Genomic DNA, 18564 nt, shown 5'->3' on the forward strand with positions numbered 1-18564 from the left:
TGTCTCTTATCTTACAGATCCTGCTTTACAAAAAGTTAACTTTTTGCCCATGCTTGAGCAGGTCAGTTAATCTAGAGTATATAGATATAATCTATTTAGGTATCAAATTGGTTATTTGAAGAAGAAAAAGCTCTTAAGTTGTTGGATTGCTAGTCTTGTGTATTTAATTGCTATTATTTGGAAGCTCTCAAATATTTTATTATAGGAATTATTCTTTTTTTTAGGTTGATAATTCTGGCAGTTTCCACTATCAGGAAGGACTAAAAGGTTCTGATTTTGAGGTCAGATTTCCCATTCTTATAAACTTTCTTATAATTGGAGTATGGTTTATTATTCATATATATCTTTCTTTTAAAACTTCAAAATTATTATTTGGTTAATATTTTAAAATGTATTCTTTAAAATTGTTTTTTGTCTTTTAAAGTCTCTGAAACACAAGGACTCTGTACTGTGTTGTAAAAGCATTCAGTTTTTAGGGGAAAATTCTATTTTTTCTTTCTTTTTTTGATAGCGGTCTGATTTTGGGTAGGGGGAGGTTGGGTACAGTTTTTTAAACCCAGAAATTAAGGCTAGAAGAGGGAAAGTAGATATAGTATGTGAAACAGCTGAGAATCAAGCCAGTATTTTACAAAAAATCCTTCAATTAGTAAAACATAACTGATCATTTGGCTAATTTATTATGTAAAGAATTTGTATGATTTGTTGTACTTTCAATATTAGTTATAAAAAATTTTTAAGGCATATAGATGTCTTTATTTTTTGGTTTGAGGATTGAACCCAGGGGCACTTAACCACTGAACCACATCCCCAGTCCTTTTTTATATTGTATTGAGTCTTGCTAAATTGCTGAGGTTGGCTTTGAACTTTTGATCCTCCTCTCTCAGCCTCCTGAGCTGCTGGAATTACAGGCGTGTGCCACCATGCCTGGCTTAGATGTCTTTTAAATGAAGGAAAATTCCATGACTTGATAAAGTCCTCTATCATTATTACTGGGATTATAGTATCACAATTTTAAAATAGGGAATCTATTTGTGTATTTTAATAATGAAAAGCTAGGCAAAGTGGCACATGCCTATAATCCCAGCTACTCTGAAGGCTGAGGCAGAAAGTTCATAAGCTATAGGCCATTTGGTGAGAACCTGTTTCCATAAAAGAGCTGGGGGAGGAGCTCAGCTGGAGAGTGTTTGCCTAATATGGGTGAGGTCCTCGGTTTAATCCCTAGTAGTGTAAAAACAAACAAACAAAAAAACCCCCAAAACCCTCAAACTCTCATTGAGCAGAAATCAATATTAAAAAAATAAGATAGGAGCTGGTGGTCTGATGGCCCAGAGCTGTAATCCCAGATACTTAAGAGGCTGAGGCAGGAGGATTACAAATTCAAAGCTATTCTGGGCAACACAGTAAGACCCTGTCTCAAAACTAAAGACTTGGGAGTGTCTCTCCCCTAGGTTGAGTCCCCAGTACTGGTGTAGGTAGGTGGTGGGGAAAGGCTGAGGGTGGAACTCAGTAGGAAGTGATTACATGGCATTACCTATATCCTGAGTTTGATTCCTAGCACTGCAAAAAAATAAAACAGAAAATGGGAGGAATGGTGGAATAAAATTTACCAAATTATGCTATGTACATATATGGATATACCACAGTGAATTTCACCTTTATGCATACCTATTAAGCACTAATTAAAAAAACCTACAAATGAATAGAAAGAAATTCCATAGACTAGAGGAAGGGGGGTTGGTGGGGGGCGCAGAGGAAAAGAGGAAGTACTGTTGACTCAAGTGGAGCAAATTATGCTCCATGCATGTATGATTATGTCAAAATATTGTGTATAAATATAATGTAGTAAAAAAAAAATAAGAAAAACCAAAACCAAAATGCCTCTGACCTTTACAGTATAATGTGGAAAAACATTTTTCAGAAAAAAAATCTAAGTACAACCTTGCTCTCTTCTGTTCATTATTATTTTTCTTGGCATTATATTTTAAAATTCACATTCTTAATTCTCTATTTGTATAATCAAAATGTTTTATAGATTTCTTGTAGGGTGATTTGTTTAAAGTTTTACCCATCTAGATTCTCCTATTGATTAAAATATTTCTAACTTATTATTTAAGCACATTTTAGTTGTTTGATGTTATTTAGCAAGGTACAACTTAGTTAAGTGACCAGTAACTTTACTGAAGTAACTAATATTGCCTCAGTAGTTTAAAAGAGTTAAGATAGGTTTTAGTATGCTATATTAGAGCACAAATTGAGGAGTGAGTCACCATTAGTATATGGATATTTCAATAGGCAGGTGTCATTTGTTTATATTAAATTTTTGAACAACCTTCTATTAAAATCTGTTTTAATAGAATTCAGAGCCAATGAGTAGACTATATTCAAAACTATATAAGGAGGCTGAAAAGATCAAAAAGTGGAAAGTGAGTGTAGAATCTGAACTGAAGCAAAAAGAAAATAAGTTGCAAGAAAATAGAAAGATAATTGAAGCACAGCGAAAAGCCATTCAGGAACTGCAGGTATAATGAATTTTTGAATTATAAATATAAACTAGTAAATATTATATTGTTGAAAATGGAGTATTATTTGAAAGTAAATTGGATTTATCTTGTTTCTGTGATGAGGATTTTGAAGATACTGTTTTTTGAAGTTTGATACTGGTTATAGTTCAACTTTAAGAGAACAAGTTGTAACACACATATGCAAGTGATTAGGGAAATAATAAATTACTTTAAATAAAAGCTGATTTAATGATACTGGTTTGTGATTAGTTTTTAAAAAATAATTCCTATTATTGATACTATTTTATTTGATGTCTTTCATTATATTAGAATATGATATTCATTTATAACCTTGAATCTAAAACTGTTTAACTGATTTTATAGTGTAAAGTTAAAAAGTTGAGAAAATGCTGACAGAGCTAAAATATCACTGTACAATGATCAGAGAAGATAACATGATATTAAAATGTTGTTTAATGCTTTTTAGAGATCATCCAGTAAACTTTTTATTTAGACTGATGAAAGCGAGTCCCATATTCTTATGGGAAATTTATAAGCTGTGGAAAAAAGTTCCTTTTTGTATGAAAAAAAAATTATCACAGATTACTGTAGCATGTTTAGTAAGGAAATGCTGCTTAATGATTATAATTGTATTTATTTCCCTAAGCAAAATGTTTTTCTGTTTAAATTAGTTTGAAAATGAAAAAGTAAGTTTGAAATTAGAAGAAGAAATTCAAGAAAATAAAGATTTAATAAAAGAGTAAGTAACAATTTAATGAATTTGTTTCCAAATTTATTTTTTATTGTGAATTTATTATTAAAATTGTTTTCAAAATATTTTGAGCACTTTTTATGTGTTATATAGCATTAATTTATAACCAGGCGTTGTGGTGCACACCTGTAATCCCAGTGGCTTGGGAGACTGAAGCAGGAGGTTTGCAAGTTCAGGGCTAACTTCAGCAATTCAGTGAGGACCTAAGTAACTTAGTGAGACCCTTTTTCAAAAAAATTAAAAGGGGCTGGGGATGTAGCTCTGTGGTAAAGCACCCCTGGGTTTAATCCCTAGTACCAAAAAAGAAAAAAAATTATAACTGGAAAAAGGAAGATATACCCATTCTACATTCTTGCATTTGGCAAACTATGGTCACATACTAATTTTCAGTGTTTAAAATGTCAAGCATCAAGAAGAGTCTTTACATTTATATAAACATAAAGATGAGAGATTACACTTCATTTATATATGATTTATCAGAACGTATAAATGCATTCTATTGCCATGTATAACTAATTAGAACAAAAAATTAAAAAATAAAAAAAGAAGAGTCATTACTTGTCAGAAAAGTTGTGTAATTCTATGGATATTGTCTACTTTTCTGCACACTAGGGTACAACTTAGTTCCAAGCTGATTCTCATTGTCAAAATCCTGTTTTTGCCAGTGTAACAGTTCATTTCTACAGAAAAATTTTAAGTCAGAAAATTAAATCTCACTGCTCTGACTCTTGGTGACTCCTACAAGACAGCTAGAAATCATTGTTATTCATGTAGTGAATGCCTAGTCAGAAAGTTAGCTTATTTTTTGTTTTGAAGATTGGACATCTGGAACACTTTTGAGGTAGTCTCTAGACATACTCAGTACTATTTATTGAAAGGTTATTGTTTTTTTTTTTTGCTGTTATTTTAATTTTAATAAAATAGATAATTTCATATTACATAGAGAGCAAGTTCATCCACACTCATTGTTGATAAAATTTTAGAAATATCTTCTATAAAAAGTTTAGTATTTGATTGGGAATTAGTTCATTATAACATTTCTACACGTACAGAGCTCCCATCCTCACCCCCATTCTTAACTTTTGAGAAATCTTAATACAGAAAAGTACAAAAAATAAGACAAGATATCCATATACCACATCCAGAATTAGCCAGTAACTTCATATATTTGCTTGCAGTCTTCAAGAGAAATGGGTGTTTATATATAAAAGCTGAAGACCCCTCCCTACCCTGCCACCCCTACTCTTTCCCTTCCCCTCTCACTCTTCACAGGCCATAGCTATCAAGGGTTTGCTCTGTATTTCTCCATTTCAAAAACATTTACATATGCAGAAGTATTCATTACCAATATAAAGAACTGAATTTCATGAATTTTAACTCAAATTTACAAAAGTCACTATACTATATGCATAATTCTGCAAATCCTTTTTCCCCCTCAATGCAATTGTTTTTAGATCCTTCTGTTCTTCCATTAACATGTGAATCTCATTTGTTGCATTTTACAGATGTAAAGTATCCCATCATGAGAACTTTTCTTTTTGTTCCTGATGGACATTTGTTTCCAATATCTGGTTACTACAAATCAAGCTACAGTAAATTTCCTGGTACTTATCTCCTGAGCATACACACTCACAAGTAAAACTGTTAAATATTTTTAAATTCGTTAAGATGAAGAAATGTTTCCCTACTCCCAAGGTCACAGCCATTTTTTAGTACATGGCTTTTTTGTATATCTATCTTCAATACCCATGAATTTTGCTTGTGTGTTCATGGTCTATTTCCTTTCCCCTTCAGAGAACAATCACCTTCAAAAAAATTTTTTAAATAGTTCCATATTTCCTCATCTGATGGATTTCCTTAATACTGCATATTCTACTAAATGCATAGGTCTCTTCCTAAAATCTCTTTCCCTCTGCTGAATGAAACCAACAGTTTTATTACTTATAGATGATCATACCATGTTTTCTCTTCCTTTTTAACACAACTTATTCTTTCATTAAACTGGTGAACAACTTCACATCTATGTTGATGGAGTAACAGGCCTGTTTTCTGTTCAATTTTAGTGGAAATTCATTTATAGTTTCAGCATTACCCTTATGGTTGACTGCAGGATTTTTGTTTTTGACAGTCTTTTCCTCAATGGCTTCCTCTTCTATATGAATTTTCAGTGTCCTGAAAATCGTGAGCACTTGTATAAGTTCACCTCATTTGTGGTGCATGGTTTCAGAATGACTTTCCAATGCACTGTGAGATATAATTTCTGATGTATGCATTCCCATTTTGAATATATTCATAGGGTCTTTAATGAGTATGAATTTTCTGGTGTCTAATATGGTGTGACTTCTGGCTGAAAGCTTTCCCACATTCACTGCACTGATAAGGCTTCTTACCTGTATGTATTCTCAAATGCAGAGCTAGGGTTGAGAATTGAGAGAAAGCTTTTCCACATTCATTACATCCATCGGGTTTCTCACCTGTATGGCTTCTCACATGGACAGTGAGAGATGAACTCTGAGAGAAGGCTTTTCCACATACGTTGCATTCATAAGGTTTATCACCTGAATGAATTCTCACATGCACAATAAGTGATGTTTGTTGAGAGAAGGCTTTTCCACATTCATTACATTCATAGGGTTTCTCTCCAATGTGAATGTTTTGATGCTTTATGAGGTACTTCTTCTGGCCAAAAGCTGTTCCACACTCATTACATTTAAAAGGTTTCTCTCCAATATGAATTTTCTCATGCTCAGTAAGATTTGATTTCCCATTAAAGGTTTTCCCACACTCCTTACATATAAAGGGCTTCTCTCCCATGTAAGTTCTCTGGTGTCTAATGAGGTTGGACTTCTGAATGAAAGCTTTCCCACAATCTTTGCACTCAAAAGGTTTCTCTCCAGTGTGGATTTTCTGATGGGTAAGAAGATTTTCCTTCTGACTAAAGGATTTTCCACAATCACTACATTCAAAAAGCTTCTCTCCAGTATGAGTGTTCTGATGTTTAATGACATACTGCTTCTGGCTGAAGGCCTTCCCACATTCATTAATTCAAAAGGTTTCTCTCTATTATGAAAATGTTCATGCTCAGTAAGATTGGATTTGTGGCTGAAGACTTTCCCACATACCTTACAGGCAAAGGGGCTTTGCCCACTATAAATTCTCTGCTGGCTGAGGTGTGACATCTGAATGGAAGCTTTCCCACATTCACAAGGTTTCTTTCCACTATGAAGTTTTGACAAATGAGAATTTACTTTTGCCTGAAGATGTTTCCACATTTCTTACATTTACAAGACTTCTTTGTATGACCTCTCAAATGCAGAGGAAGGAATAAAGTTTGTGAGAAAGTTTTATCGTACTCCGTTCATTCAGTTTTCTCTCCAATACAAATTTTCTAATATTCAAAGATATTCTGCTATATTCACTGGATTTGCTCCAGCATGAATTTGCTGCTTGATGAGATCTGTCATCTAGCTAAAGGCTTTTCGATATTCTTTAGAAGCACAATGTTTCCCTTCAGCATGACTTCTCCATTCAGTGAAATGGGATGTGTGGGTAAAAGTTTTCCCACGTTCAATAAATTCATAGGGTTTTTCTCCAGTATGACTCCTCTACTATCAGATGAGACACACTTTTTATATTGAAGGCATTTCCACACTGATTTACACTTATGGGGGATATTACCATAAGAAATAAGCAGTGGTAGAAGACTTAGAGCTAGGAAAAATCAGTGACTGTACTACACACCTTCCCTCATGGTTAAGTCTAAATGGTTTCAAACTCAAAACTTCAAAAATGTGTTTCCTTAAAAGAAACAAGGTCTGTGAACAAATGAAGGATTTTTCCAGTTTTCTTATATTCACGTCCTTTTTTCCTCAGTCTGTACTTCAATGGATACAACTTGCTTCCCAAGTCTTGTTGGTTCTCTATCTGCTCATCATCTTGTCTTCTTCTGACAAGACTTCCACTTTTTTCTCCACCATCCAGTGGATCTTCTTGTTTCAATGGAGGGTCATATAGTTTGGTCTCTTTATCACCTGCCACTGGGCAATTCCACTTGGAGAAATCTACTTTAGTGATAGTCCTGCTGGGATGTCTGGAGTAGAGACTCCCTCCTTAATGCTTCCCGAGTGCATTCTCAAAACGGGCCAAGCTGAAGCTCAAAAGTAAGAGGACTCCATCTTGTCCATGGCTGGTCTGGCCGAAAGGTTATTGATATTGATAACAACTTAGGTAGAAACTAGTTAAGGAGTTGCCATTTTTAATTAAAGGGAGGTAGTCACTGAATTATATTTGCTAACAGTATAGTCAGTTCACTTTTTCTTCATATATATATGTGTTTGATATATTTATATAGTATTTATATATATACACACACATACATATATATAGTGTGTGTGTGTATGTGTGTGTGTGTGTATGTATGTGTATGTACATGTACTGGGGACCTAACTCAGGGGCACTCGACATCCACATCCTCAGCCCTATTTTGTATTTTATTAGGAGATGGAGGTCTCACTGAATTGCTTAGCACCTTGCCATTGCTGAGGCTGACTTTGAACTTGTGATCCTCCTGTCTCAGCCTCCTGGGCTGCTGGGATTATAGGATTATAGGTGTGCACCACAGTAAAATACATTATTTTAAAATTTTTTAAAACATTATAATAGTATATTTCATAATTTTCAATATGTGGTTTTGCTGAGATTATATTACACCTAGGCAACCTCTTTCATTTGTTTCAGGAATAATGCTACAAGGCATTTATGTAATCTACTTAAAGAAACCTGTGCTAGATCTGCAGAGAAGACAAAGAAATGTAAATACCTTGTTTATGTGATTTTATCCATTTATTTTAATGGTTGAGGTAAAGAAGAAATTCTTTTCAATTTTTTGAAACTAATTTTAATTCAAATAAGTTTTATGTGCCTCAGACCATTTCTTCATGTAAGTAATAACTAGATTCTTAGTTATTATTTAAGTTCTGAGTTTTTTTGAAAGCTCACAACTTTTTTTGAAAGGTAACATATTTCAAGAGGCAACTTGGCATTTATAGTTAATCTACATTTTGGTTAGTGTGATTTCTAACTTTCTCTTCTGTGTGGAACAACCACAAATTTGAATCAAGCATAAGATATATAGCCATGTCTGAAAGAGAAAATATTGCTAGAGGGCTGTGCTGAAATCATAAGACAGTCATGAACTGTAACAATATGAGTCAAAAATCAAGCTCATCTATGATGTTAGTCCCATAAGATAATAATGGATCTTAAAAAGTTCTGTCACCTAGTGATGTAGCCTTTGTAATATTGTAGTGCAACACAGTATTTGTATTTGTAGTGATGCTGGTTTAAACAAATCTACTGCACTGTTAGTTGTATAGAAGTATGGCACATAAAATTATGTTCAGTACGTAACACTTTATAGTGATAATAAATACCTGTATAACTGGTTTATGTATTTACTGTAGAATTTTTAATCATTATTTTAAAATGTGTTCCTACACACTAAAAAAAAAGTTAACTGTAAAACAGCCTCAGGTAGGTCCTTTAGAAGGTATTCCAGAGGACTTATTATCACAAGAGATGATAGCTCCACTTGTGTTATTGCTCCTGAAGACTTTTCACTGGGACAAGATGTGGAGGTGGAATCCTGGATAGCCTAAGCTAATGTGTGTGTTCATATCTTAGTTTTTAACAAAAGTTTGAAAAGTAAAAAATAAAATTAAAAAACAGAAGATAGTTTAGAAAATAAGAATATAAAGAAAAAATATTTTCGTACAGTGTACAATGTTTTTTGTTTTAAGCTAAGTGGTATTACAAGAGTCTAAAAGTTAAAGTTAAAATGTTTATAAAATGGGCTGGGGTTGTGGCTCAGTGGTAGAGTACTTGCCTAGCATGTGTGAGGCACTGGGTTCGATTCTCAGCACTGTGTATAAATGAATAAAATAAAGTTTCATCAACAATTAAAAATATTTTTAAGAAGTTTATAAAGTAAAGAAATTATATTAAGTTAAAGTTAGTTCATTATTGAAGAATTTTTAAAATAGATTTAGTGTAGCCTAAGTGTACTCTGCAGTAGTATGCAGTAATATCACAAAAAACAAAGAACAGTACAGCAAATGGAAAACAATAATAAATATAACAGATAATAATCCAGCTTAATAATACATCACTTTGAATGATGATGGTCTAAATGATAAAACGTAGATATCATCAGAATGGACAAAACAATAAGACCCAACTATATGTTGTCTATAAGATAATCACTCTAAATATAAAGACATGCACAAAGGAAAAAAAATAAGGACTATAATTCTATATACATCTCTATAAACCTGTTGTGCTATGGGGTTGTAGACCTTGTAGACCTACCAGACTGCAAGCCAGTTTTTTAAAAGAATACTGTACTTTTTCCTTTAAAAACTATTTTTGTGACTTTACAAGATAAAAATTTATAAAATATGTGACAACTTTTTTTTTTTTTGATACAGTTACATCATATACAGGCATTCTGTGCTTGGCTAGCAATCCAGTCTGATAGGTCTCCATTCAGGGCTGAATATAATTTATAATTTACCACCCCATCCCCCAAATATACACAAGAACCTTTTATAACAGATTAACAGTCAACTGCATAAATATTATTAATATTTTAAAAAGAGAAAGTTAAGTTGTATTTTGATAATTCACAAACTATCATGCAAATAAAAACTCAGCAAGTAAGACAAGAATAAAATGATTTGAGATAAAAGGAACTTATCGTTATTTACGGTTGATGTGGTTTTTAATACAGATACTGCCCTATAATGTCTCTGGCAATGTACAGAAGTGTTGTATATACTTAACATATGTAATTGTTGTAAGAGTTAGGAAAAAAACAAAATCATGGTGACACTTCCATCCAGCTAAGTGCACTAAATGAGAAGTTTCATATTAACTTTTCAGTTTGGTTTGCAATGAGAAAGAGTGGAAATTTGTCAGGTTGTGGAAGTGCTGACTAAGACCTGCTGGGACTTGGGGATGGGGGGTGGTTTCCACTCACAGCCTGAGATGAAGTTGGGAAAGAAAAAGCACTTTAAAATAGTACAGGTTGGTAGTAATTGAGTGTTTCTTTTGTCTTTCAATTTTAAAATGTCCATTGTTACACCAGGGCCTAGGAAAGTTCTCTACCACTGATCTATTCTCCCAGACCCCTGCCTCCCTATTCTTGCACATCTACTTTATCCACTCAAGCCCTTAGCATTGTAATCATAGTTATTTTAAGTTCCTCATTTGATAATTCTAATATCTCTTCCCTATCTCAGTCTTGTTCTGATGCTTGCTCTGTCTTGTCACACTGTATTTTTTGCCTTTTATGCCTTTTAACTTTTAAAATAGCTGGACATGATATACTAGAGAAAGGAACTACTGTAAATAGGCCTTCAGTAATGTTGTGGTAAAGTGTAATGAATGAGAGGGAAGCATTCTGTAGACCCATGATTAGGTTTCAGTATTTTAGCAAACCTTTGCCTATGGATAGTGAACTTGGCAAGTACTTTTCAGTCTCTCTCACTTAAGTGGGACAAGGTGGCTTGGGTAGCTCAAGTTTGGTATTTCTTTTTCTAAATAGAAGGCTAGAGGGGAATGGAGTTGGATATTTTTCTTTCTCCATGTGGAGCTGTAACTGACTAGAATTGGTTCTCTCCTTTCCCCATAAGTCATTTAGACTCTAATAAAATTGCAGTTGATTTTGCCCTAGTTAAATAGTTTCTCTCAAAGACAGGCCCTGTGAAGAATAGGATGCATTAACATATTTCCAAATGGTTTCTTTTTCCCTCCTCATGTTAGTGCAGGAGAGGATGTTCCTGTCTGATGTTTGCTGTGAGAACCAGGTATACCCCTAGGAGGTAAATCTTAGAAGTGTTAGGATCCCTCCCTCTTAATGTCCCCCCTGCAATTTTCATCTCTCAAATTGTCCACCGTTTCTAGCCATCTGTCAATTGCAATTCATGTTTTCTTCAGCTGACTATGGTTCCCACAGAGTTTTCTGTTCCTTGGTTTCTGCCCTGGTTAAGTTGTGATTCACTCTATATTTGCCTTTCTCTAGTATTAAGACCAGTAGTTTGCTCTATGACTTCATTTTCCTAAGAAATCTTTTTTAGTTTGTTCAGCTTTTTACTTATTAGAATAGAGTAGCAACTTAAAAGTTGCTGGACCAAAACTGCTTTTGATTCTATTTCAAAGGACTCAGAACTGATATCCCAGTGTCCTTCATTAACACAGAATTTTAAATATCTTAATTTTTTTGAGATATTTTGAGAATCATTGACATCATTACATGTTATAAAATTAAAATTTGAAAATTTTATATTAATAGATGAATATGAACGGGAAGAAACCAGACAAGTTTATATGGATCTAAATAATAATATTGAGGTATGTATTAGTGAAAATCTGAATATTTTATTTATTTTTTTTATTTATTTTTTTTTTTTTTTGGGTGCTGGGGATCGAACCCAGGGCCTCCTGCTTACAAGGCAAGCACTCTACCAGCTGAGCTACCTCCCCAGCCCTGAATATTTTAAATAGAAGAATTTCTAAGCAATGTAGAGTGAAGCTATAAAGATATGGACAACTGTTCTGTTCTGGCTAAAAGGATTATTACTTATTTTGTTGATGTATGATTGAATCACCAGTAAAATTCCCAAGATCCTTAATTATGAGTACTAATGTTTTATTATGTAGTAGCTTTCTGATTTACATACTAGCTACACCATTTAATGAAATATATCAAATATTTATTGACTCATGTCAGAGATCAGCACATTTCCACAGAACCCTTAATTTGAAAACATGAAGTATTATTAATCTGTCTGGCTTCTGTGTGCCTTTGTTGTCTCATCTTCTATCATTCACTACTTTGCTTTTCTGCTTCAGTCTTTTCATTTTCCCTCTTTTCCCCTCTATTGAATAAAAGGGACTAAGTTGTACTGGTTAGTGGTCAGGACATTGCAGAACATATCCATGATCAAGTTGTCCTGTTTATTAGGCTAACTGTGAGAGACATTCTGGGGAACCTGTGCTTCTAGTTCAACCTAGTGCTATGTATGATGTAGTGGAAGAAAAACTAGTATTTAAAAAGTTTTTTTTTTTTTTTTTTTTTTTTTCCTGTATGGTGGATTGAACCCAGCAGTGTTTAACCACTGAGTCATGTTCCAGGCCTTTTGATTTTTTTATTCTGAGATGAGGTCTTGCTAAGTTGCTTAGGACTTAACTAAATTGCTGAGGCTGGCCTTGAATTTGAAGTCCTTCTGCCTTAACCTCCTAAATTTCTGGGATTACAGGTATGCATCACTATGCTGGACTTCTCTAACAATTTTATTTGTAATAGCCTCAAACTGGGAAAAAAAAGAACAAAAACCCTCCAATAAATGAATAGTTACACAATAAATGAATAGTTACACAGACTGATGTATTTATGCCATGGAATATCACTGGTTAACGCAAAAGAACTACTAAAACTTGCAACAACTGGAATGGATCACAAGGACATTATACTGAGTGGAAAAAGCCAACTTCCAAAGGTCATCTCTTATGATTCCATTTATATGACACCCTCAAAATGACAAAATTATAGAGATGGAGAATAGTTAGTAGTTGCCAGGAGTTAGGGATGGTTTCCAGGGCGTTTCTCAATTTTGCTGAGCACTTTTTGATTTTGCCTCTTTGAATTTGTTCCTTCTGTCTAGAACTTTTGTGTCCAAAATCTTATGCACACTTGTAAACTTTGTTGGTTACTTTTTTTGCTTCCCGACCTTACTATTAACTAAATGTCTTTATTCAATTATTCTGCATTTCCTCACCTCATTTGACTTTTTTGATGAGTGTCTTTATTCAATTATTCTGCATTTCCTCACCTCATTTGACTTTTTTGAAGAGCATTAAAACTACATGACATTTATTTGATATACATACATCTATGTTTATGTATATGTATGCATGTGTGTGTATTCTTTACTGGAATATACAGTTCCAGTAGGGCAGACAGTTTGTCTTATATTCCAGGTGACTAAAATAGTTCCTGCCCATAATAGGCACTTAAGAAATATTGAATGAATGAATGAATGAATCTGCTTTTTATAAAGCAAAATTTATTGAATGTTGTATGAGTACATCCTACCAGGTGGTAGGAAGTATAAGTTTGTATTCTTAAAGAGAACTCTCTTCAGTGGGGAAGAGAAAAATAAGTATAAAATTACTGATTTTTGTAATGTATTATTAAGTGAATGAATAGAATGCCAAGAATAATTTTGCTGCTATTTTGTATTATCTAACATGTCTCCATGATTTTAGGCATCTGGGAAATTAACATTATAAGCATTCTTAATGCATGTAAGTTATTTAATTTCAAAGTTATAGGGTTTTCATTATTCAAAGATGAGTGGTTTTATAATCAGTGATTACGTTAAAATTTTATTAATATTTTTGAAGTTTGAAGAAAGGTTTTTCAAAAGTCTGATTCTTAAAAGTTAAACTTTATATTCCAGAAAATGATAATAGCTTTTGAGGAACTTCGTGTTCAAGCTGAGAATTCCAGACTGGAAATGCATTTTAAGTGTAGGAATCCTATTTAATTTTTATGTTACTTTTCTGCTATTTATAGTTTTATTAGTTTTTGTTTACATGTTAATCTGTTCAGTTTGTTGCCCTCAACTGTTTTATATTTTGTGTTGTCTTTATTTTTGTAAGCCCCTCAGAATCTTGTGGGATATGACAGGGAAATAATGTATGTTAAAAATGTTTTTTGGTTTTGAAACTACATTTTTGCCTGAATGTAGTAGCACATGCCTGTAATCCCAGCTACTGGGGAGTCTGAGTAAGGATTGTAAGTTTGAGGCCAGCCTGAGAAACTTAGTGTGAGACCTTGTCTCCAAAATAAATAAATAAATAAGAGACTGGAGAGATTATAACTCCGTGCTTAAACATTAACCTTGCAATGTGCAAGGTTCTGGGTTCAGTCCCCAGTCCCTACATATATACATGCATACATTCATAATGCATATATATACATATGTACATACTATGTTTTCCATGAAATTAAATTTATTATTGTTCGTATTTAATTTTTTATAAGTAGAGTTTGGTCTTTCATATTTCTTGGTAAAGTATGCATCTAAAAATAATTACATATAATCTCTAAAATTTTTTAGTCTAGATTAGTGTATTGTAAAGAATAAAGTTATGTATACATGCTATTATAAGAATTATAAAATTTTGAGTTACGATTTGATTTTATTTAAATTCACTTTTACTACAAAGCAGGAAGAAAATAACAGTTTTAACTCTGGAAACTTTTGAAGTTTAATATAATTTTGAGATAAATAAGAAAGTGAAATAATCTTTCAATTTTTTCTGTAATGGAAAAGTTAAATACAATTATGTTAAGACATTGTGTGTATTTATTTTATTTTTAAGTAAAGGAAGATTATGAAAAAATCCAACACCTTGAAGATGAATTTAAGAAAGAAGTAAATGACAAGGAAAATCAGGTGTTTTTTTAAAACCAACTTTATATCTTTTTGAAAAGTTAATTAAAATTTTTCTGTCAACACAATATTTATACATACTAATGAGGTACAATGTGATATTTTGATTCATATATACTGGGTAGTGATCAATGCAGAGTGATTATCATATTTATCACCTAAACTTTTAATCATTTCTTTATGGTGGGTTCTGAAATATATAATGCTATATTCTTTGTATTTGTTACTTCATAAAATCTTAAAATTTCAAGAGAAATTTGTGTTTGCTGAGATAAATTTCTGAGAATTTTAATATTATATGTATTCAAATATTTAGCCTTTTGCATAGCCAAATTAATTTTCATTGACTCAAATATGTGCTCACTGAATGCTTGGTCTTTAATAATGAATCTTCTACAATATCTACATTGCTGCAAAAATATAAGAAATTTTATTCAGATTAAAAAATCCTAATAAAATGTAAAGATTATTATTGATAATGCACATTTTATAGTTTATTTTGAAACTTCCTATCCATGACACCAATGAAAAGAAACTAAAACATCCTGTTGCTTTCTTCTATTAATATCCCATATCGGATACTTGTAAATGGTAAGTCTGTATCCTTTGACATTTATAAGAATGTCAGTTTCAGATTATCATTATGCCATCCCTTATCACATTCAAATCTGCTTCACAAATAAAAAAATATATATAAAGGAATCCTATTCTATTTCCTACTATTTTTGCAGTTTTTGTCCCTCTTATTTGACACAAAATATTACAGTTAAGGATATATGCTAAAATAATAATAAAAAATTAAAATATAGAAAGGATAATTTAGAGTTTAAAATTGTGGCTAAATGATAGTATATCATTTTCTATGTTAGATCTTTTGAAAGGGTTGTTAGCCATTGTTTTGTATTTTTTCTTTATTTTTAAACCAGATTTCCAAAAGAAGGAAATCGTTTTAAAAATTAAAGTCATGCTTATTATGAAAAGCACAAAAATAGAGTGAAATGCTGAAAAAAATTATTGGAGTTCTTGAAATATGGACAGTGCTTACAGATTATTAGACTTACTTGTAAATTGATTGGGTGGTCAGTTAATGTCCCATTTACCCCAACACCCCCACCCCCAAATGGGACTCCTAAGTATTATTTATAAGAATTTTTTTCTGTAATTCTCCAAGTTCCTGACTGGGGATATAAACTTGGCTGATGGCATATGTTAGGCAAACATTCTACCTCTGAGCTACAACCTCCGAATCCTCTATTTTAAAATTGTTATGCCTCTTTCTTTTGTTCCTGACTATAGTAGTTGTCAAGTGATGGGTGGGAAGGTTGACTGAACCTAGGTAGGACTTACTACTCTTTACAGACTTCAGTTTCCTTGTACTTAAACTCACCTATACAATATCTATTGCCTCTAATTCTTGAAACATCATGGGGCTCTTTGGGGTGAGTTATGTTGCTTCTCATTAGTACTCCTCTATGCAGTCTCTTTGGTTTGACTTTTCAGAGTTGGGTTATTTTCCATTCCTTCCAACTGCTTGCTATTTTCTTTTTTAAAACATATTATGGCTTGGATTATAGAATTGATGTGGTTTCATAGGTGATATGATTTGTTTTTCTTGTGTTCCTTGTTAATTTTTGGGTGATTTGGAGGTGAAAAAAGGGGAGAGAAGGTCTTTTTGTCATCTTGAATCTCCAGGTCTTCAGCTTATCTTTATAAGTTTAACTCTGACCTTTTCTTCACATCAATTCTGTACTCTGGCCATTTGACTATTTTGAGTTATATGAGTAAAGCACGATTTCTCCATTTTTGTGTTCAACCTTGGATACTCATTTCCCAATGTTTGCTTGATTAATTTCTACAATTATCATTTCAGCCATTTTGAGAATCAATTTTTGATTACTTCCTCCAAGACTGATTTTGGTGTTCACTTCCTGACACCCAGAACATTTTTGTCCTATTATAGTGTAGTTGTCTCCCATCTTGAGGATGACTTTCCTCATTTTCATATATGCAATACTTAGGGTTTCTGGTACTCAATACTATTGAATGAATCGGTACACACCGTTATGTAGTCTTCTCAGTAATAGCATGACATGCTATTTAATAAACCTAATAAATAATAAAAATAAGTGTTTATTATACAAGCATGTATGAAATACTAAACATAGCCAGCCATCTGAAAAGCATTAGAGAAGTATATAAAATAATTATAGGTGATAAGTGCTTAAGTGCCACATTTAACTTTTTATATCTATAATGTTTTTTTAAAATATTTCATTTTAGGTATCACTACTGCTGATCCAAAGTGCTGAGAAAGAAGATAAAATGAAAGATTTAACATTTCTGCTAGAGGAATCCAGAGAAAAAATTAATCAATTAGAGGAAAAGACAAGTAAGAATTTGCATAAGAAAATACAACAACATGTCATGGATTCCTTGTTATGTTCAAAATTTTGGCTTTAATTACAAGTTTGTTGTAGTATTTTCTGATGCTATAATACTCAGTTTAGGTTGGAACTGTTGGAGGAGGGCATAATAGAATCCCCTTTTCTATGCTTTTAACCCACTTCAAAATTTCAATTTTGTGCTCCAAAAAGACAGGGATATATGTCTTTTTTGTTCACTGATGTATTTCAATTGTTTAGAACAGGGTCCAACACATATGAAGTACTCCATAAATTATAAATGAATGAATTATATGGGAGTATCATGGAGGAAGCTATTCTTCCCAGAGCTAGACATTTGGAAAAGCATTAGGGAAAAATGATTGAACTGTACCTTAGATGATTAATAGTACTGAACTATTTACTGAAAATAGTGACTTGGAGGAGACAGTGTAGGCAGAAGAAATGGCTGTGTAAGTATGAAAGTTAGGGTATATTTGGTAAAATGATGGGTGTGGCTGTATCTTAGAGAACTCAGACAGATGAGACTGTGAAAGAATGTTGGGTCCATTTATGAAGAACATTCAATGTAATGGCATGTGTAGACAATATTTTTAAAATAGTTTTCAAATTTGTTCACATGGCAGGACACCTGGAAGGCATAATACCCTTTATGAGACGCCATGTGGCGTCATAAGGACCTGTGGCATTTGTTGTTCTTTATTCTTTTAAACATTATCTCTTTTTCACATGGTAGATGATTATCTGATCTCTGCATACCTGTGCTTGCCAGTTTCCTCTTACTGTAATTACTGTATCTATATTGTAGACATTGAAATTAACTTTTGCTACATTTTGTGATCTTGTCTCTTTCATATTTTTGGCTACTTCCTCTACCCAAAATGAGCTTTCTACTTCAAATCTGTTAGCTCAGTTCTAGTGAATGCTTCCTCAATCTTTATAATATTTAAGCATTATCCTTTTGTCTCCTATGACTGAGGGTCTTGAGGACGGACTGTGTATCTCTTTTAAATATTTTCAGTGTAACTCTAGTGTCTGACATTTTACTTTGCACTTAATAGAAGATCAATAGAAGTTTGAACAAATGAGTAAATACTTAATCCTGTATAAACTGGAAATAGTATTAGTAATGAATAACTATAATTCTGTGTTATTCTATAGACTTATAACCAGTGAAATATGTTCATTTAAATCACTTGTCTTTGTTTTGCAAATGTACGTATCTTCTAAATGTTTGTTTCCATTCTGTTTCAGTTTGGCTGTTTTCTAATGACCTATCATCTAGTGCTACCTTTGCTGTATTCAATTTGTTCTAAACTTATCTATTGAATGCTTAACTTTAATCATATATTTTTCTTTGCAAATTTTGG

At 32.6% G+C, this 18564-nt stretch overlaps 1 protein-coding gene across 1 annotated transcript in view; it reads left to right on the forward strand.

Annotated features, from left to right (window-relative positions):
- Positions 1-18564, forward strand: part of SYCP1 (synaptonemal complex protein 1) — a 172519-nt gene that overhangs the window by 2601 nt on the left and 151354 nt on the right. Inside the window, exons 4-12 of the mRNA XM_079136081.1 lie at positions 18-61; positions 225-281; positions 2355-2519; positions 3194-3261; positions 8011-8084; positions 11624-11682; positions 13794-13863; positions 14722-14795; positions 17073-17181. Coding sequence (XP_078992207.1) covers positions 18-61; positions 225-281; positions 2355-2519; positions 3194-3261; positions 8011-8084; positions 11624-11682; positions 13794-13863; positions 14722-14795; positions 17073-17181 — 720 coding nt within the window. The remainder of the gene's footprint in view (positions 1-17; positions 62-224; positions 282-2354; positions 2520-3193; positions 3262-8010; positions 8085-11623; positions 11683-13793; positions 13864-14721; positions 14796-17072; positions 17182-18564) is intronic.

This window comes from Sciurus vulgaris, assembly GCF_902686455.1.
Source record: "Sciurus vulgaris genome assembly, chromosome: 1".
NCBI lineage: Eukaryota > Metazoa > Chordata > Mammalia > Rodentia > Sciuridae > Sciurus > Sciurus vulgaris.